The following is a 22,546-nucleotide window of genomic DNA, read 5'->3' on the forward strand; positions in this document are numbered from 1 at the left end:
AGGAACGTCCCCTTTGTCCCGGACATGGTGCTGAGGGACAAAGAGGGCAGATACATTCTAGTAGTAGGGAGAATTAATGAATGTCCCATCTCTCTTGTATCTTATTATGCGCCCAACTTGGGACAGGTAAAATTCTTGGAGTCCGTGTTAGCATCTCTGCTCCCTCATGTACGGGGCCGAGTGGTTATTGGCGGGGACAGCCAAGTCTCCTTGGAGCAGGCCTTGCATAGGTCCAACCCACATAAACCCATTGTAAAACATATCCCCAAACAGGGCTGTAAATTGGCCCGCTTGTTGCATTCAAGCGATCTTGTTGACATCTGGAGGGATATGCACCCCACTACCAGGGATTTTACACATTACTCTCAGGTACATAAAACTTATTCGCGCATAGACCACCTTTTTACCTTTTCCTCACAACTTCCATCAATACGCAGGTCTTGCATTCTAGATACATCCTGGTCAGACCATCCCCTGGTTCAAATCACCCTTAGGGAACTCAGGGTTTCTCCCGGGCCATCTACATGGCAACTGAACACCTCCCTGCTGAGTGATCCCACCATTTTCACTGAGGTGGAGACTGCCATTCGCCAGTATTTCCAGGATAACAACCCGGGAGATACCTCCCAGAGCATTAATTGGGCAGCCCATAAGGCTACCATTCGAGGCAAACTGATCCAACTGGTGGGCAGAACCAAATGTATCCATATCCAAACAATCCAAGAGCAATAAGAGGCCCTGCGAACGGTAATGTTAGAACAAAAATGGAACCCGCAGAGGGACCTGAGACACAAAATTGACGCAGCACACATGGGTCTTAATCTCCCCCTTACTACCAAGTGGAAAAATATCCTTGATGGTTCCGACATCGTTTTTACTCCATGGGTGATAAACCTTCTACCCTATTAGCACGGAAGCTGAATCCCTATCCTTATAACCCAGCATTCCCCAAGTTGTGCCTACAAACAGATAAATTATCTCAAAACCCTGACCTGATCGTTTGCGAATTGCACACGTTTTACTCAAAATGTTATGCCTCACTGGGAACTTTCTTTCCCTTTCCCTCAAAGGTCGAGGAATTTCCTAATGATGTGCCACTACCCCAATTGCATAAAGACTATGTAGAACTAATGGAAGCTGAATTTACAGAGGGGGAAGTAAAACAGACAATAAAGTCCACAAACCCCTCAAAGGCACCTGGTCCGGATGAATTCTCGGGTCACTACTATAAGAAATTTGCGGATTTGCTGGCCCCTCATTTGTGCTCCTTTTTCAATGATCTGAGAGGAGGCAGGGCTCTGCCACGCTGTGAAAATTAGGCCTTCATAAATGTACTTCCCAAACTGGGTAAAGACCATAGTGATTGCACCAATAATCGTCCGATATCTCTCATAATTGTAGACCTTAAACTGATGGCAAAAATATTGGCAAACCGACTGCATCCTTCTTGGCTCAATACATTCATCTGGACCAGGTGGGATTTGTGCTGATGAGAAGGGCTCCAGATCAAACCCGCCACCTGATAGATGTAATAGCGGCAGTTCATTCTAACTAGGATGGGGGGGGGGCCCTAGGAAGGGAATGTTACTGTCACTGGACCTTTGTAAGGCTTTGGAGCTCCCTCATGTGAGACTATATGTTCTTTGTTCTACAGATGTACGGCTTTGGCCCGAACTTTATAACTGTCTTACGCTCCTAATATGCGGCTCCCTCTGAAAAAGTGGTCATCAAGGGGCATAAAGGTAGATATACAGAGGGGCACTAGGCAGGGATGCCCCTTTCCCCCATACTTTTTATTTTGGCCCTTTAACCCATGGCCATTAAGCTTAGAAGTCAACCGGACATCAAGGGCATACTCCCTGCCGAACCTTTGTCGCATACTGAAACACTTCACATTCATTTCAGGCCTCTCCATTAACCACTCTAAATTTGAGGCAATGAACCTGAACTTGGATAGCGCTACTCTGACCCAAATACAAAATAGCTTCCCATTTAAATGGCAACGTATAGCTCTACCATATTTGGGCATATACTTAACCCCTATGATAGATGCCTTATATCAGGCTAATTATCCTCCTATGTTTAGAACACTGTTGCTGGATGATCAGAGATGGGAGAAAAATCCCCCTTCATGGTTTGGCAGGCTGTATACCCTTAAGATGAACCTGTTGCAGAGATTGCTTTATCGGTTTTTGACACTTCCTATCTCCATTAAGCTGTCCGATCTACGGGAATTTCAATCTAAAATGTTACATTTTGTGTGGGGGAAAAAGAGACCTCGGGTGAACAGAAGCACGTTGTTCACGCCCAAATTAAGGGGGGTCTAGGTGCCCCTGATTTGGTCAAGTACTTTTATGCAGCGCAACTGTCCCAATTGATCCGTTTTCATTCCTCTCACCAGTCAGTGTGGATGAAAATAGAATCGGCACAACATCCCCCCAAGCCCATTAGCCACTTGATGTGGTTGAGACCTCCGATGCTGTGCCCCACCACCTCATTTTCTCTGAGTTTGTGGGATAGGTTGCTGAAAACTAACGGATTCAAATCCCCCCATACCCCCTTGGCTCCAATAAAGGGCAATCCAGATTTCACCCCTGGTCTCCACCCCCACAACTTTTCTTGGTGGACTAATAAAGGCTTTGTTCGTATTGCTGATTGTTGTGATAATAAGGGGATCATGCCTAAGGCTGTACTGAAAGAAAAATACAACCTGCCTAACTTCCTATCTCAGAGTTTTACCGCCACATTCACATTACGCACTATTTGCAATCCCTGCAATCAGTTTCTGACCTCTCTACATCTACCTCGATGGAGTAATTTTGTGGGTCATATGATAAGGACACAGGGCACATCTCAAAAATTTATGGGATCCTGACCTCCTCCTCTACGAAATTGTTCATTATGCAAAATTTGGGAACAGGACCTCCACATAACCCATGAACTTGATGACTGGTTTTAGATGGCCCAACGTGCCTCTAGATCTTACATAAATACTTCCTTGTCCAATTATAAGGTTTTGATGAGATGGTAAATCGTCCCAGTGAGAATTGCGGCATGTGTTGAGGGGGCCTCTCCAGCATGTTTTCTGGGATGTGGTATGCAGGGTACAGTATTACACACGTGGTGGACATGCCAAAAAGTAAAGCGTTTTTGCATTCGGGTTTATAACTTTATATACTCACTTATGCAAGTTAATTTACCCAAATCCCCTGAACAAGCCCTACTTGGACACTCCTTTTTGAGTGTGCCAAACAGAGCTAGAAAACTAGTAGCGTTTATTTTCACGGCAGCCAGGATGGCGGTCGCCAGATCATGGAGATCGCCGACCATCCCATTTGATCTGGTGAAGCATAAGTTAACATGGATCATGCTTAAAGAACGCCTCTCGACAACTCTCTTGGACAAAAGAGCCCAGTTTGACAAGATATGGGAACCCTGGATCCACTACCTGTCCGCTCCATTGTAGCTTGGCTGTTTTACTGCACCCTATAGCATAGAAGTACAAGAGCGCGCTCATCTCCTTTTGGGATACTTTCCTCTTCTTCTACTTATTTCTGGCAAATTTCCTTTTCTACCGTCTTCCTCTCCTGTCTCCTTTTCTCTCGCCAATGTTTAACCATGTTATGGTTGGAGGGGACGTTACACCCCTCCATAATCTATGTTGCGGTGCCCACCTTCCTGCCCCTGGACCCTGTGAGTTTTGCGGTCTGGTGGGAGTGGGGGGGGGGGGGACGGTCGTGCCCTTTCTGGGCGTCCAGGTGACAACTGACAGACTGATCGCCGGGCGCATCTGGTTCTTGAATCTCCATGACCATGCAAATGGCAACTATGGCTAATTTATTTGGATGTGCAATGTCTTGCTTATATCATTTACCAGGCTTCCTTGCCATGCAATCTTGGAAACATGTCCCCAGAGAGGGAATCCTTACCGCAATGTGATACATTTTAAACTGAGTTTTGCATGCGCAGCACAGTGTACATTCTACAGAAGACTGAGAGCAGGCAGATACTGTAGGTGTATTTTATTGCAGAAGAGACGGCATCTCTTCTTCAATAAAGACCTTCTCTGTTCACAATTTTTTTTTTTTTAATTTTAGTTCCATTTTAACTTTTTTTTTTTCTAACAAAAAGGTCTAAATAAAAAAAAATGAAAAACAATCAAATCAAACAAATTGCATACAATAAATTATCAATAATATACAGTATATGTAAAAGGGAATGAAAATGTTCATAGAATAATAGAATAGCTTCACACCATCGGAAGCAAGTCCACAGAGATATAATCAGTAGCATGCTGACACCACTGGAAACATGTCCTCAGAGAAGGCATCAGTACTGTAAAGATCAGGGCCATTGCAGTAGGCCTGTGTGTAAGTTAATAAGTTGGACCCCCTTCTGGAAAAAAACATGTTTTGAAAATGGAAAACATTGGGCAGGACTTGCATTGCGTTAATTCAAATGAAAATTAACTCTACAATGCAGAGCTGTAAATGAAAGCAACATACTGTATATGAATGCAAAACGGAGTTACTTAACCACTTGCCGACCAGTCACATTGACTGTACTGCGGCAAAGTGGCTCGTTATCGTCTGGCGACGTAGACCTACGTCACCAGACATTCCCCTCTCTCGGCGGCGTGCTCCCGCTGTATTCAGTTACAGCGGGAGTCGGGCCAGGGGAGGAGCGGCGGTGATCACCGCTGCTCTTCCCCAATCGTCGGGGATCTAGGGTGGAAATCCGCCCGCTTGTGTAAACAAAGTGGGCGGATCTCCTAAGTGACAGGCAGTGACAGATTGCAGGGTTCAGCATAGCTGAACCTGTGATCTGTCCCTGTGTCACTCAGTCACCTCCCCCCACACACGTTAGTAAGCACCAGGCATACATTAACCCCTCCCTCTCCAATAAAAATTAACCCCTTCCCTGCCAGTGTCATTTTTACAGTAACAGTGCATATGTATAGCAATGATTACTGTAGTAATGTCACTGGTACCCCCAAAAGTGTCAAAAATGTCAGATAAGGGTCCGATCTGTCCGCCGCAATGTCGCAGTCCCGCAAAAAAAAATCGCAGATCGCCGGCATTACACGTTAAAAAAAAAAAAAAAAAATGACAGAAATCTTTCCCTTAGTTAGTAAACGGAATAACTTGCGCAAACCAATCAAAATACGCTTATTGCGATTTTTTTTTTTTACCAAGATATGTAGCAGAAAACAAATTGGCCTAAAATGATAAAAAAGATAAAAAATTTAGATTTTTACATTTTTTTTGGGGGGAATTTCATATAAATGTGAAAAATATTGTTGTTTTTTCAAAATTGTCGCTCTTTTTTTGTTTATAGCGCAAAAAGTCAAAATCGCACAGGTGATCAAATACCACCAAAAGAAAGCTCTATTTGTGGGGAAAAAAGGGTCAATTAATTTGGGTACAGCGTTGCACGACCGCGCAATTGTCCGTTAGAGTAACGCAGTGCCAAATCGCAATATATGACCTGGTCAGGAATGGGATAAAACCTTCCGGTCATAAAGCGGTTAAAAATACGCTCATTGAGAATTTTTTTGTCAAAGACATGTAGCTAAATACATTTTGGCCTAAATATATGACAAAAATTGAATATATTGGATATTTTTTAACTGTCAAAGTAGAAAAATATTGTTATTTTTTCATAATTGTCGCTTTTTTTAATATCGCAAAAAATGAAAATCGCACAGGTGATCAAATACCACCAAAAGAAAGCTCCGTTTGTGGGAAAAAAAGGACGTAAATTTTGTTTGGGTACGGCGTTGCATGACCGCGCAATTGTCAGCTAAATTCGCACAGTGCCGAATCGCAAAAAGTGGCCTGGACGTAAGACAGCAAAATCCTCCGGTGGTAAAGTGGTTAAAGAACTGAGCAATAGCAATTTGTGGGAAAATTCATCCTCAGGTATGGAAAGTGACGACAGCGAGGATTCTGATGTCTCTTTCTGGCACATAGCTTGTGGAATTTGGGAAATATATCAAATGATTCTTCAGAATTTCCAACGAAGCAATGTGCCAGAAAGAGACATCAGAATCGTCGCTGTCATCACTTTCCGTACCTGATGACAAATTTTCCCACGAATGGCTATCGCTCAGTTCTTTCAGTAACTCAGTTTCGCTGTCGCTGTTTTTCAGTTCGTCTAAAAGCGCTTTTGCGCAAAAAGAACGCTTTTTAGATGCCATGAACATTCTAAATTTTCCAGGCACAAAGAACTGGAAAAGCACAGATAGGGCACTGGAAAAGTCACCAGGTGAAATCCTGTGGTGAAATGGCATGATACAGTGTAATCCATTAGGATCACAGCTTTGTATCATGTCATTTGTGTAGTTAAATTTTTTAACTTGCCGCCGGTTCCACCCCCCTGCGTCGCAACGCTCGCAGGGAAGGGAACCGGAAGACAGGTGCTGGCATCGGCCGAGCACACAGCGGGGGGGACAGCGGGGCAGGACAGCAGGGAGAACAGCGGGGGATCGCAGGGGAAGGTGAGTTTTAAAATGTAAAACAACAGATTTTCATGTAAAAGAATGTACCGCTTTTAGCAGAGAAATCTGGACATAATCAGACCGCCAGGGAGGTTAAAGTGCAAATGATGCAAAATGCACACTCAACCCAAGAGGAAAGATCTGTATGGGCTCTTTCACACGGGCGATCCGATCAGATCCGCCTGTCAGTTTTTTAGGCGGATCTGATCGGATCCTCCATGCAGCTCTATGGGGCAGCGGGTGTCAGCAGAGACACCTCCGCTGACACCCGCTGCCATCCGCATCCGATCCTGTGCTTGAAATCTGGACGGATGGAAACCCTATTTTTCCATCCGTTCAGTAATCGGATCGGATCTGATGAGAGCGGACAAGCGGTCCGCTCTCATCCGATCCCCCATAGAGGGCAGCGGGGGCTGAGACACCTCCCTCTCCGCTCTGCAAGCGGAGACGGAGCTGTCATCCGCCCGGCTCAGCGGGGATCGCGGATCGATCCCCGCTGAGCAACACGGATCCGCCTGCGGAGGCGGACCGTGTGAAAGAGCCCTTAGACAGTCTCAAAACATCACCTGCCAATATATCCAATGGGGGTAATAAACACAGCACCAGTATAAAAATTAAATGACCGGTGGTATAAACCCAAGGAAACAGGTTCATAAAAAAAAAAATGAATAACCACAACATCAATGTAAATGAATATTAAATGGAAAAAAGTGACAATATTTGGTGTGACCTAAAAGCATTTGCTTAGGTTAAATAGACTCTGAGAGCTCAGATATGTCTCTCTTTCTGATCGGAAAAACACATGGGGTAGAGCAATGGGGAATGAAGAGAACCTGTCATTCCAGGTGTACAGACGTCCGTAGAGGATGGCTGGTTTAGATCCTTAGGCAGAAGCATGGTTTGGAGATGTGCAGATGGATCAGTACAAGCTGTAGGCAGGGACGTAGTCAGAAAGCACGCAGAAGTCTGGTCCCGGTGGCAGGCATAGACATGTAAACACATAGTGGGTCCAATCTGGCGACAGTCATAGCTGTGGTCAGAAAACAGGCAAGGGGTTGGTCCATAGCACATCACAATACAGTCCAATGATGGCTAGTCCGGTACTGGGCAGAACCCAAAACAAGGCCCAGGCATAGGGCCCATGATATATATGTCAGGCATGTCATGTATGATAACTGTCTCAGTTTCTTGTGCTCTCAGCCAACCTGTCAAATGACTGTTGCCATAACTGATTACATGTGCAACACCATGGCAACTGCAGATCAATCAGAGGCTAAGATGGTAGCTTCCTTGGCTGTAAAGGATAGGAGGGTTTAGTTCCTCTTCAAAACAGGTGCCTCTGGATGGGTGAATCTATAAGGGCAGAAAAGAGGAATGAAGAAAGGTGTTGCTTGGCAACCAAGAAGCAGGATCATAGGCATACTGCTCGCCTGCATGAGCCAATGGGAGGCAAGGAGGAGGAGCCTGAGGTGTGGCCACATTGCCTTGGTGACAGGACGTAGGCACCACAAGCAATGAAGAGATGAAAGAAGGACCAGCCAGGGACACAGGAGGGGAGGGAGCCCGATGGAAACAGCTGCAAGTGACTGCCTGCACGCAGTTGGGGCGGATGCAGACATCAAAACAAACGCCTCATGCATGCAGTACCAATGCCAGCGCCCATCTCAATGAAACTTTATTAAAGCGGTTGTAAACCCAGTCTAGCAAGTTTCTTTTAAATTAATCAATGCCGCCTATAGTACTGTGTGCTCTGTGTTTATGTCTTCTTACCTGCTTGCTTTCTGTGTAATCCAATGCACTTTTAGTCCTATTTTTCTGGCAAGCTTATTGTGCCAGTGTTCCGTGAAAAATCCCTACCCTCGTCACTTCCTGTGCACGTACGTCATTCAACAGCTGAGCCGCTTCCCACTGCGCATGCTCACAGCTGCGGAGGGTAGGGAATTTTCAAGGGGTAGTGTATTTTAACGTTATACCGCATCCGCTGTTGCCGCGCATACATTAAATCATTTCCGCTCCAACCCGTCACACTTCCCTGACCTCGGCTCCAAAATATTAAACTGGCGGTGGGTCTATGAAAATATAAGTCACGGAGCCGAGATCATGTGGGACGCCGCACCTGCTGATGAATGACGGGCGCCCGCAGGGAAATCTCATGGTTGGAGCGGAGATGATTTAATGTAGCGGCTGGGCATGCGCAGTGGGACGCGCGGCAACAACTGATATATGGCGCGGTGTAACGTTAATAAATACTACCCCATGAAAATTCCCTACCCTTCGCAGCTGTGAGCATGCGCAGTGGGAAGCTGCTCAGCTGTTCAATGACGTACATGCACAGGAAGTGACGGGGTAGGGTTTTTTAACGTTACACCGGAAAAATGCTGTGTATATGCCAGGCTGCATCATTTCCTTAGGTCGATGTCAGCCCTGAGATCCTGACACTCCTTCTCCATTCCCCATTCAGATGCTGAGCCTTAACCCCATGTGACTCGCAACGTCACAGAGGGTTTTGGAGATGAAGAGACAGAGAGCGGAGCCCAAGACAGGTGCGCATGCGCAGGATTATGGCCACGGAGACATAGTGAGGGCGGAAATACATTACTGTTGGGATGCAGAAGACAGGACTTATAATGGTGGTGACAACATACTAGCGGGAGCATTCAGAAAAGTTTATTTGAGCAAGTAAGAATGTTTTATTTGCATATTTGTAGCACCCTCCTTGGTAGGTGCTAGAGAAAAAGAGTATAGTTTTGGATCCTTTCTGCTTACCAGAAGGACTGCCAGGTAAATCTATATTGTTCCCTGCCTACCGGAGAGCAGGATCTGCTAGTGAGGTCTGCTCATGGTGTTCAGGTGCAGCTCAGTTTGTCTGAAGTGTTTCACAAAGGTCCAATAGGGAGGCATATTGGACAGTGGGAGGAAACCTGAAAAATGAGTGTACAGGCATTTAGTACAGCCCTGGTGATTGGAAGAGGAAAGTGTCTTGGTGCATGCTGGGATACTGTATAAATGCCAAGAACACATGTGCTCGGGGTCATTCAGCTGGAAAGTTAGAGAGGAGCTGAACCCAGACACTTCTACCTGCAGGTAAGCTCGTAATAAAGCTTACCTGTAGGTACAAGGAATATCTCTTAAACCTGCACTGTTTAGGAGATATTCAGTGTCTCTTCAGCCTGTGACATCACCGGGGGCATGCGCTCTGAGGAAACGGCATTCTAGTGGCGTTCCTTTAGAGCCCTGTGCCAAAAGCAGTGACCCTCGTGCACATGCGCAGGAGTGACGTCATTGTGGCTCGGCCACTCAAAGGACCGGAACCCGTAAACACGGAAGGAAGAGCGGGTGAAGAAGGAAGCCTTGTCAGCGGTGAGTCAAGGTAAGTCGTTTTATAATGTGCTAGTATGTGTTGCATTATGACTTTACGTTTAAAATTTGACTTTTATTTTTTGCGGGGGGGAGGGGGTTATCTGTTTTTTTTTAACTGCTTAGTGTACAAATTGTACACTTAGGCAGCGCGTTGCCTTAGGGTCCTTTCACATGATGCGCGGTCCGCTCTCTGCTTAGCGGGGATCGATCCGCCGATCCCCGCTGAGCAGGTGGATGACAGCTCTGTCTCCGGAGACGGAGCTGTCAGATCCCCGCTGCTCTCTATGGGGGAATCGGATGAGAATGGACCGCCTATCCGTTCTCATCCGATCCGACCTGCTGGATGGATGGAAAATAGGGTTTCCATCCGTCCAGAATTTCACGGACAGGATCGGAATCTGATAGCAGCGGGTGTCAGTGGAGACATCCGCTGCCCCATAGGGATGCATGGAGCATCCGATCAGGCGGATCTGATTGGATGGTTCGTGTGAAAGGACCCTTACTTACAGTGCGATTTGGCACAGTGCGCTGCGATAAAAATGCAGCATGCCGTTGTCCAGTTTAGAGCAGAGCTAGGCTGGGTTGCAGTGTGTGTGGGACACATACAATTGTTTACTAAGTTCCTGCAGTGACAGACACGTTACAAAGCGGGAAAATATCTGTCACCGACTGTGAATCAGCCCTTGCTAAAGATGAACAATGCCCTTGCTATAAGTGAAGGTGACTCAAGTACCTCATGAAGACTGACACTCATTTCCACAGATACTAGACAGCAAATATTAAAATTTCACACAGAATCAGTAGGCAAGTTCAGTGATTTGTTATCTTTACAGACATAAAAAATGAAGCAGTATTATCTAACATATCATTTCATGGAAATATTGCTATAGTGTGACATAATCTCTGGTCTCGCGTGTAAACTCTATACTAGTTCCAGAACGAGGCTTGGTAGTAGGCGGGTAGGCTGTACCTATGTTCCAGAACGAGGCTTGGTAGAACCTATGTTCCAGAACGAGGCTTGGTAGTACCTATGTTCCAGAACGAGGCTTGGTAGTACCTATGTTCCAGAACGAGGCTTGGTAGAACCTATGTTCCAGAACGAGGCTTGGTAGTAGGCAGTGTACCGATATCCCAGAACGAGGCTTGGTTTTCTGTGCAGAGGTCCCAGAACGAGGCTTGGCTACAGGAAGGATGGAGTTTAGTGCACATTGTGGGAGATCCAATGAGGACTGAGAGCTGATATCTCTACTGGATTATAAAGAGGAGTGCTGGGGACAGGTACTGGGATGTGCTGCTGCAGGGTTCTCAGCCAGAGAGTGGGGTGGTGTACAGGTCACACTGAGAGGGGATTATTGATGAACACATGATGTGGTGAGGTGACATTCCTGCCTGAGAGCTGTGTGACCACCATGGGGCTCCTTCGTATAGATCCCAATGAATGGCACCAGACTGGTATACAGGGCATTCCCAGGGACACTGTGCTATAGATTGCAGTATGACATGAATGGCACTAGACTGGTATACAATGCAATTCCAGGGACACTGTGCTATATATCCCAGTGTGACATGAATGGCACTAGACTGGTATACAGGGAATTTCCAGGGACACTGCTATCTATCCCAGTATGAAATGAATGGCACTAGACTGGTGTACAGGGATTTCCCCGTGATGCTTTGCTATATATCTCAGTATGACGTAATGGCACCAGACTGGTATACCGGGCATTTCCAGGGACACTGTGCTATAGATCCCAGTATGACTCTAGACTGGTATACAGGGCATTTCCGGGGACTCTGTGATACTTATCCCAGTATGACATGAATGGCACTAGAGTGGCATACAGTGCATTTCCAGGGACACTGTGCTATATATTTCAATATGACATGAATGGCACCAGACTGGCATACAGGGCATTTCCAGGGACACTGTGCCCATATATCCCAGCATATTATGTATGGTATACGGGTCACTTCCAGGGACACTGTGCCCATATATCCCAGCATATTATGAATGGTATACAGATCACTTCCAGGGACACTGTGCCCATATATCCCAGCATATTATGTATGGTATACGGATCACTTCCAGGGACACTGTGCCCATATATCCCAGCATATTATGTATGGTATACGGATCACTTCCAGGGACACTGTGCCCATATATCCCAGCATATTATGAATGGTATACAGGGCATTTCCAGGGACACTGTGCCCATCTATCCCAGCATATTATGAATGGTATACAGGTCACTTCCAGGGACACTGTGCCCATATATCCCAGCATATTATGAATGGAATACAGGTTACTTCCAGGGACACTGTGCCCATATATCCCAGCATATTATGAATGGAATACAGGTCACTTCCAGGGACACTGTGCCCATATATCCCAGCATATTATGAATGGTATACAGGTCACTTCCAGGGACACTGTGCCCATCTATCCCAGCATATTATGAATGGAATACAGGTTACTTCCAGGGACACTTTGATATCCACCTAAAGTGGGGGAGGGAAGATACTATAAGGAGTAGTTGCACATTTATGGGGCATACTTATGCAATGTATGTTGGCACGACTGCAAGTGATCTCCATCCGGTGGCCACATGTGAATGCTGGTGAAGAGTTTGGGGACAGGGACAGAGCGTTGTCAGCAGGAAGTGCCTGCACAAGGTCCTCCATGGCGGGATCCCCAGCTCTTATTTGGAATGAAAGCTACTTGTGAAATGCCATTGGCAGGTGATTGCAGTGATTCCATGTATTGATTGAGGAGAAGACCTCTCTGATAGAAGATCTTCGCCCCTGACTGCCTGTGTTTCATGTTTTCGGTTACAGAGCCCTCCCTCCTATGATGGATCCGGACATTCTGTCTGTGCGCTCTGCAGTCTATGGTGCCCTCACCGACTTGTCTAAGATCTCTGATGGAGATAGATTGGTGGAAGTTCTGACCGGGATCAAACGTTACGTTGGGCAGGGTGAGGAACCGGCATCTGCGCAGGAGATCGCCGAGTTTTACAGAACACACTACACTCCTTTTCTTAGGTTTTTGGTCACCAAAATGGGTCCCCAGTGGATGGATCTTCTGACCTCGGAACATTTGGATCTTTGGGACAGTTTCTTCTTGGAGGGTCCTGCAGACCAAGCCTTCCTGGTACTGGTGGACAGTCTGGGGCAAACAGGGTGAGTGTCTGACCCAGGTAGAACTAGAGAATCGAGTGCAAACTTTTTTTTTTTTTTTCTCTCTCATTTTAGATAGAATAAGGGAAATATTTGGGATTTTAACTTTCACCATTAAGCTGCCCATTGATGATTGATTCATTTTTTTTTTTTTGTTTAGCCAGGGTCGGGGGGAAGGGGGTGAGAGGCTGCAGCTGCTGAAACATGTTACATGTTCCACCCTAAAAGCAGGTGGAACACGTACAAAACCCCCACCGGCGCATGCCACCATAGAAAACTGCTTCCCATGGGGGCACGCCTGCTGTGCTTATTCCAGAGCCGCTGTTGTAAAATTTCATCCGACCCGTGAAAATTCCGGACCCTCATCACTTCCGGTGACGCTACGTCACCACCAGCTGGTGCGACAGCTGTTACGAGCCCCGGTGCGCATGCGCCCAAGAAATTTTCCAGGTCCAATCAAATTTTAAGACTTTGCTAACAGCTGACTGAGAGGAGGAGGAGGGGCTGAGGTAGGACAACAACACCGCCGCGGGAAAATTTTATAACACCGCCGCATCATCGAGCAAGGAACATGTTGCAGAGCTGACTTAGAGGGGTTCTCTATTAGTTCTCTATTACTTTCCATAGAGAATGCGGAATTCACTTCTATGTGAGGGCGGAAGTCTATGGACCTCAGGCGGAGGTATGTGTCAGTAAGGGCGGAAGTATCGGGAGAACAGGCGGAAGTGACTCTATGTGAGGGCGAAAGTCTAGGGACCTCAGGCGGTGTTCTAAAATTATATATATTCACTTCCTTCCCGCCTCCTCCGGACGGACAGTCCCCTCTAAGTCGGCTCTTGATGCGGCGGGGTTGTAAAATTTTCCCGCGGAGGTGTTGTCGTCCCACCTCAGCCCCGCCTCCTCTCAGTCAGCTGTTAGCAAAGTCTTAAAATTTCATCGGACCTGGAAAATGTCTTGGGCGCATGCGCACCGGGGCTCGCAACAGCTGTCGCTCCAGCTGGTGGTGACGTAGTATCACTGGAAGTGACCGGAAGTGACGAGGGTCCGGAATTTTCACGGGTCCGACTAAATTTTAGAACACCGCCTCTTTGCATCTATAAGACACACATAGCGCGGTTCCTCCCCCTGCTCCTTCCTTACTGGCTGTGATTGACAGCAGTGGGATCCAATAGGCCCATTGCTGTGTCTCAGCCAATGGGGAGGCAGAGACCCAGGAGAGCTGCTGCTCTTGTGCACATCACTGGATCAGAATTCGGGCTCAGGTGAGTATAATGGGGGGGGGGCGTAGACGGGAGCTGCACACTGAATGTTTTTTACTACGCATGAAGGTTAAAAACCTTCAGCCTGGGTTCACATGCGATGCAGACCCTTGCATGTGATTCACACAGAAATCACACCGCATTCCTGTGCACATCACATGCGATGTCTGTGCGGTGTAATTTGAGCCATACATTTTGTATGGCTCAAATTCCCTCACATCCGCACGAAAAAGGTGCAGGACCCTTTTCTTTCCCGCACCTGAATCACCAGTGAACGCCCATGCAATGTGATTCTGGCAACACTATAAAGGATAAACCAACACAAGGGCGCATCGGCCTAGTGCATTATCCTTTAAGCAGGTTTATTAAAATATGAATTAAAAATACTCACAAACGAGTTCTTGATAACAAAAGCACATCAGACAAAGTATAAAATCCTCAGCATCGAGATGGGGATTGGATCGTCCCCCGAAGCTGTACAGGTTTACGCGTTTCGAGGCAGCGCCTCTTCTTCAGAGGATAAAGGATAATGCACTAGGCCGGTGCGCTTTTGTGTTTCGTTTATAGTGTTCCCAGACCACCCTGGTCTAGTGAGGGGCTGCAAGGCTGAAGCATTACAAGGTTGCCGTGTCGTCTGTTCTCATCTACAAGTCTATAGCCGAGCTGGATAGAGGATTGCAGTTGCACCACTCACAGCGCAGGGAATGGGTGCTTTGCACCGACAGTTTATCTACTTGCAATGTGATTCTGGCAGTCGCACTGCATTTTGCGTTCTGTTTCGGGGTGTGGTTAATCTAACATTGACACTTGCAGCAGAATGGCATGGACGCTGTGCGATTGCGGTGCGGGAAACGCATAGGATTCACAGCATTTCCTGCATCGCATAAGTGAGAACCAGGGCTTAGGATTTAGGCCTGATTCACACCGATGCATTTTTTGGGGCTTTTTTGCAGAAACGCACTACAGTTCATTTAACATGGTTTTCTATAAGACATTTACATCTATGCTTTTTTTTTTTTAGCCACTGCGTTTTTGGAAAGGGTCAGGGACTTTTTTAAAATGCAAAACGGTGCTTTTATGGTTCAATAGACTACAATGGACAAGCTGCAGAAAAGTATGTAGTGCGTTTTTGCTGCAATTAGCGTTTTTTATTCTGCCCAACAACAAAGTGGCCTGAAAAAAATAAAGCATAAAAAATGCAAAACGCAAATCGCGGTAAAATTGTATGTGCAAAAACGCACTGCAGAATGATCAAAAGCAAACTCCATAGGTGTAAACTAATGCCCCATACACACGTGCAGATTATCTGCAGACTTTTGTCTGCAGACTTACCAAAACCATATAATATGAGGTCAAACCTAAACACTTTCAATTTGTATGCAATCCGGCAGGCCCTTGCACTACATAGAAAAGGTAAGTCTGCAGACAAAAGTCTGCAGATAATCTGCACGTGTGTATGGGGCATTAGCCTTAAGCCCCGTACACACGCAACTATTATCGGCCGACCGATCGTCCGTCTTTTGTCCAGAGTTGTGTTTTGTTGGTTGGAATGTGCCTAGACTGCACACGAATTTTCTCGCCCAACAAAATTCTACTTCAGAAGTGATGTCATGTGTTGGTTTGTTTTCTTTGTGTTCTTTCTTCACTGAGCATGCCCAGTCTTGCTCATCAGATTTTTCTCTGTCGAAATCTGTACTGACTGCACGAAAATCGGCCGTTGTGTTGACGGCCAACAAAAATTTTATACCCTGCACACCAGATTTTTTTCGGCCGAAAAGTCGGAGTCGGTTGTCGGAAGCATCATACTTACAAGCCGAAAATCGGCAGATCGGTCGTCGGACGAAAATTCCCTGCCAATTTTCGACGCGTGTGTACGAGGCTTCAGATAGAATCACTGAAAACTAACAAAACACTAATGGATAGAAGAAGAGATACGTTTCATTACTTACAGTACCGTGAAAAAGTTTTCATACCCCTTAAAATTTTCCACATTTTATCATGTTGCAACCAAAAACGTAAATGTATTTTATGTGATAACCAACACAAAGTGGCACATAATTGGAAGTGGAGGGAAAATGATAAATGGATTTCAACATTTTTTACAAATAAATATGTGAAAAGTGTGGTGTACATTTGTATTCACCCCCCCCCCCCCCCCATTCTTTGTAGAACCACCTTTCACTGCAATTACAGCTGCAAGTCTTTTTGGGGATGTCTCTACCAGCTTTGCACATCTAGAGAGTGAAATGTTTGCCCATTCTTCCTTACAAAATAGCTCAAGCTCTGTCAGATTGGATCGAGAAAGTCTGCGAACAGCAATTTTCGAGTCTAGCCACAGATTCTCAATTGGGTTTAGGTCTGAACTTTGACTGGGCCATTTGAACACACGAATATACTTTGATCTAAACCATTCCATTGTAGCTCTGGCTGTATGTTTAGGGTCCTGCTGGAAGGAGAACCTCCGCCCCAGTCTCAAGTCTTTTTGCAGACTCTTAACCGGTTTTCTTTTAGGTAGGGATGCACCGATCCGATATTCGGATCGGATATCGGCGCCGATATGGCCATTTTTTAGATGGATCGGGGGATCGGTAACATTGACCGATCCACAGGCTGATCCGGTTTTTGCTGAGTAACGGCTCAGCCATCCCTTACTTGGTGCAGTAGTAGTATGGGATGGGAGCCGCTACTTCCTGTATAGGTCCGGCTCACAGGCGGAGTGATATCAGATGCACTCCGCCTGTGAATGGAGGAGCCGTACACATGAAGCAGCGGCTTTGCTCTGTACTGCTGCCGCTTGCTTTGTGTGTAGCTCCGGATCGGTTCCGGTATCGGCGATTTCACAATGCCAGATATCGGTATCGGCTTAAAAAAAGTCGGATCGGTGCATCCCTACTTTTAGGATTGCCCTGTATTTGGTTCCATCCATCTTACCATCAACTCTGGCCAGCTTCCCTATCCCTGCTGAAGAAAAGCATTCCAACAATATGATGCGGCCACCACCATGTTTTACAGTTCAGGGTGATGGGTAATGTTAGTTTTCCGCCACACTTAGCATTTTGCTGTTAGGCCAAAAAGTTCAATTTTGGTCTCATCTGACCAGAGCTCCTTCTTACATATATTTGCTGTGTCCCTCACATGGCTTCTCGCAAACTGAAAACTGAACTTCTTATGTCTTTCTTCTTGCTACTTTTCCATTAGAGCCAGATTTGTGGAGTGCGCAACTAATAGCTGTCCTGTGGACAGATTCTCCCACCTGAGCTGTGGATCTCTGCAGCTCCTCCAGAGTTAGCATGGGGCTCTTGGCAGCTTCTCTGATGAATGCTCTCCTTGCCCGGCCTGTCAGTTTAGATGGACGGCCATGTCTTGGTAGGTTTGCAGTTGTGCCATTCTCTTCCCATTTTCGGATGATGGATTGAACAGGGCTCCGTGAGATGTTCAAAGCTTGGGATTTTTTTTTTTTTTTTTAAACCTGATTTAAACTTCTCCACAACTTTATCTCTGACCTGTCTGGTGTGTTCCTTTGCCTTCATGATGCTGTTTGTTCTCTAAGGTTCTCTATAAAACCTCCGGGCTTCATAGAACAGCTGTATTTATACTGAGATTAAATTACACACAGGTGGACTCTATTTACCAATTAGGTAACTTCTGAAGGCAATTGGTTCAACTAGATGTTAGTTAGGGGTATCGGAGTAAAGGGGGCTGAATACAAATGCACACCACACTTTTCAGATATTTGTGTAAGAAAAAGGTTGAAAACCATTTATCATTTTCCTTCCACTTCACAATTATGTGCCACTTTGTGTTGGTCTATCACATAAAATCCCAATTAAACATATTTCTGTTTTTGGTTGGAACATTTCAAGGGGTATGGATACTTTTTAAAGGCACTGTATTTTGTCTTAATTATCTCGTATGTTTAAACTTGACTAAGGTATAATCTGTGAAAGTCTAGTAAACTGTTCTTTTTTTGTTCTAATTTGTTGGAAACTGGCATTCGTGGGACAAAATAATCAGCAAGTCAATTGAAGTGTGAATAGCTGACTTTCTCATCACTATACATATGAAGTGTATGGGCAAATGAGTCACCGTGTTTTGTTTGCTTGTCTCCTAAAGGCCTTCTGCTCGCCTAGATCGCTGTGTTCATGTTCTTGAGAAGTTCTTGCAGCGTGGTACCCTGGCGGAAGTCATCTGGGAGGTGTGTGAGCAGCAGCTGGAAGCCACTCCAACTCCTGTATTACATGAAGCCATCTTGGCAAAAATCTGTAATTTGCCTGACCACGTGGCCAATTGTCTGCAAAAACATAATAAGTCCGTCTTCTATGCACAAAATTACTTCCCTCGCATTGGAAATGCCATCCTAAAAGTGTTGCAGATGGTGTCTGTATCCTTAAGAGGTAAGTTGACATCCATGATTTGCGTGTGTTATGTAGAATCCACTCTGAAAGTTTACCTTTTAACCACTTTAAGACCGGAAGATTTTGCTGCTTAATGGCCAGGCCCTATTTTGTGATTCGGCACTGCGTGACTTTAACGGACAATTTTGCGGTGGTGCGACGCTGTACCCAATCGAAATTGACGTCCTTTTTTTCCCACAAATAGAGCTTTCTTTTGGTGGTATTTTGAGCACCTGTGCGACTTTTATTTTTTGCGCTATAAACAAAAAATGAGCGACAATTAAAAAGAAAGCAAAAAAAAAAACCATATTTTTCACATTCTGCTATATAACATTCCTCAAAAAAATGTAAAAATCAAAATTTTTTAACATTTTAGAATCAAATTTGTTTTCTGCTACATATTTTGGTAAAAACAGTAATCAGTACTAAAAATATGCACTGTTACTGTAATAATGACACTGGCAGGGAAGGGGTTAATAATATGGGTGATAAAGGGGTTAAGCCTAGGGAAGTGATTCTAACTGTGGGGGGTTGGGCTTGTGAGATGACCATAGAGACATGCGATTCTATATAGTAGGATCACATGGTCTCTATGATCATCTCAGGGAGAAGGGCGGTCAGCTGTGTTTACATCAGCCGTCTGTCCTTCTCTGTCAGCAGGAGGAGATTGCGAGTGGCTGGCGGACATCGGAGCTGCCTGTCACATGCACTGGCTCCCCAGCTGACGAGCGGGGGCGGGAGCGCGCCCCCCTAGCTCCTCCCAGGCGAGCGCCGTACATGTACCCGGCTTTGCCTGGGAGAGCCAGCCTGCCGCAGTACATCTGCGGGGGCTGGACATAAAGTGGTTAAGAAAAAGTCCAGCTAAAACTTAATTTTCATAATGACTTTTTCATTGGTACGTTTTGGACAATAAACCTGCTTGAGAGTTATCCTGAAGTCCAGGTACCCCTTGTGAATTTATAAGTTAAAATCTTTTTTTAAAGTTTCTTTTTTCTTCATAACTAATCTTCAAACTTTTCATGACTCTGAAATGAGGAAGCCAGAATAGTGAGGCCAAGAACAAAAAATACATGTCAATGTGTCCAACCGTAAGTCGGTTCCATGGTAGCCAGCATCCATCCAGCCCCAAATACCATTAAAACTTCTTGTGGGCAGAGCATGTTTTGCAAGTCACAATATACTATGTTCATATTGTGATTTACTGTGTAGAACATTGTTCACCAATTGCATTGTGACCATTGCACCATTTCATTGCACCAGGTCACAACCAAGGGAACAGATTGATGATCTGCCATATTGGAAGCAGCCGCAGCGGTAGCCCCTGAAATGTGTCCAGTACTTCAATGGGTATATGTACTCTGGGTTAAAACCCACACACTGCTTCATGTGAAGAGCAACTTATTACATATGTGTTTTATATATACACACACCGATCAGTCATTTCTTTATAACCACCCACCTAATATTGAGTAGGTCCCCCTTTTGCCACCAAAACAGCCCTGACCCATTGAGGCATAGACTCCACTAGACCTCTGAAAGTATGCTGTGGTATCTGGCACCAAGCTGTCAGTAGCAGGGACTTTAAGTCCTGTAAGTTGCAAGGTGGGGCCTCTATGCATCAAACTTGTTTTTTCAGCACATCCCACAGATGCCCGACTGGATTGAGATCTGGAGAATTTTATTTTTTACATTTTTTTTTTTTTTTTTTTTTTTTATTGAGTATGTTTTATAGCAGAAAGTAAAAAATATATATATTTTTTTTTTAATTGTTGGTCATTTTTTTGTATATAGCGCACAAAATAAAAATTGCAGAGGTAAACAAATACTACTAAAAGAAATCTCTATTTGTGGGAAAGAAAGGACATCAATTTTATTTGGGTACAGTGTCGCACGACCGCGCAATTCTCAGTTAAAGTAACGCAGTGCCGCATCACAAAAAATGGCCTGGTCATTAAGGGGGGTAAACCATCTGGAGCTGAAGTGGTTAATGTAGCCCTCTCCAGCAGCACATGTTTACTTGGCTTTTTACTCCCTGGCGTTTATCTGCTGGAAGTGAAGGGAAGTCCTGTGTAACCTGCAAAGGACTATGGACTTCCCATTATACAGTGCTGGTTGGCTCAGTGTTGTCACATGGATTGAGTCAAATGCTCGTTCGTATTTGGTCTACTCACTGACTTGAGATACCAAAATAATTCCTTTTCATACTCCGTACCCAGATGTACCAGCTATTTCATTTTAGTTCCTGGCACTGAACAGAATGGAGGAGAAGTGAAGGAAAGGTAAGTATATGTCAAGTGGGGATAGGGAGTTACCAGTTGCCTTGTCATGTTAGTGGAAAAGCTATTTGCATATTTTTTAAATGTATTTTCTCTTCTTCGTAGATGGGAAAGGCTGCTCCATCAATTTCGTGTCCCAGCTCCTGGGCAAAGTCTGCATGCAAGGCCGGCAAAGTGAGTAGACTTGAACAACATGGTAGAGGTATAGCAGTGCAGCTTAAAGCGGCTGTATCCTCCTAAACAGAAATAAAAAACAAATCCTGCAGGAGAAAGGCATAATGAGCTAGTATGCATCTAAATACTTACCTTAAAACGAAGACCCGACATGGTCGTCCGGACACCGCTGAGGGAGCTGTCATGTTCCCTCGGCATCTCTTCTGAGTTCGGCGGCTCCCGCACTGTGAGTGGCCGAAGCCGCGATGTCACTCCCGCGCATGCGCGCAGGAGTTTTCTTACCGGCAAAGAGCTCTGAAGGTCCGCCAAACCTTCAGAGCGCATGCCCCGCGGGGGTCAGGGGCTGCATGCAGGGTGAATATCTCCTAAACCGTGCAGGTTTAGGAGATATTCATTTTACTTACAGGCAAGCCTCATCATAGGCTTACCTGTAGGTAAAAGTTTATTGGCGGAGTATACTACCGCTTTAACACCCAATAATCCTGGTCACAGAACGACTGACTGCTTTTCTTGTGCAAAGCCACATAGGCACAATTTAATACCGGGGTTTACTATTTCCTCCTCTTGACTGGATGTGCCTTACTGTCAAAGTTGCAGAGAATTATATTGGTGATCTTGGATTTTATACACAGATCCACACAAAAATTGTTGTTTCTACATGGATATAACAGCGCTTTGTGAGCATCTTATATACTACATTTTAATATCAAACACAGATTTGACCTTTCCAGTCATTATAACAAAGACGAGATCACCCCACTCTTTTATACAAGTGGACATATACAAAAGTCAGTGCTTTTATAAATTGTTTATAGGGAAATTAGTGCACCTCCCTACGCTGAGTGCATCAATACAAACATAAAGCCCAAGATAGCAAGGTCGTTTCCTGGTCCACCCTCCTGCAAGCATATAGACAAACAGCTGCTTGGGACCGCATTGTCCTTTGTTACCTCTTTACTGTGAAATACTCAGTGCATGCGCTACCTTGACCTGAGGTTCAGGGAAGCTCCTCTGTGTGACCTGGTGCTGGCAGCCGTAAATACTAAACTACAGTGGCTATAGAAAAGAATCCCCCCCCCCCCCCAAATTAATCACATTCTGTTGCTTTGCAGCCTGAATGAAGACAGACACAGTTTTTTTTTTTTTTTTTTAGCTGTATCTACTCAGTGCAACTTAAACATCCAAGTGAAAGATATAACACCAACATGTCAGAAGAAAACCCAATTCAAAAACAGAATCACTGAGTTGGAAAAAGGATCACCCCCTTTTGTCAGGATTTTGTTGAACCACATTATGCTTTAATTACAGCCTTTAGTCTGTTGGTATATGTCTCTACTAACTTTGCACATCTAGACTTTACAATATTTGTCCACTCTTCTTTGCAGAATTTTCAATGGGGTTTAATTC

General features: G+C 45.2%; 1 protein-coding gene across 1 annotated transcript in view; it reads left to right on the forward strand.

Moving 5' to 3' along the window:
* Positions 1–12,706: 12,706 nt before the first annotated feature.
* Positions 12,707–22,546, forward strand: part of TELO2 (telomere maintenance 2) — a 49,399-nt gene continuing 39,559 nt past the window's right edge. Inside the window, exons 1-3 of the mRNA XM_082262477.1 lie at positions 12,707–13,039; positions 18,409–18,689; positions 21,071–21,139. Of these exons, the coding sequence (XP_082118603.1) occupies positions 12,708–13,039; positions 18,409–18,689; positions 21,071–21,139 (682 nt within the window). The 5' untranslated portion in view covers position 12,707. The remainder of the gene's footprint in view (positions 13,040–18,408; positions 18,690–21,070; positions 21,140–22,546) is intronic.

This window comes from Pelophylax lessonae, assembly GCF_965119305.1.
Source record: "Pelophylax lessonae genome assembly, chromosome: 6".
NCBI lineage: Eukaryota > Metazoa > Chordata > Amphibia > Anura > Ranidae > Pelophylax > Pelophylax lessonae.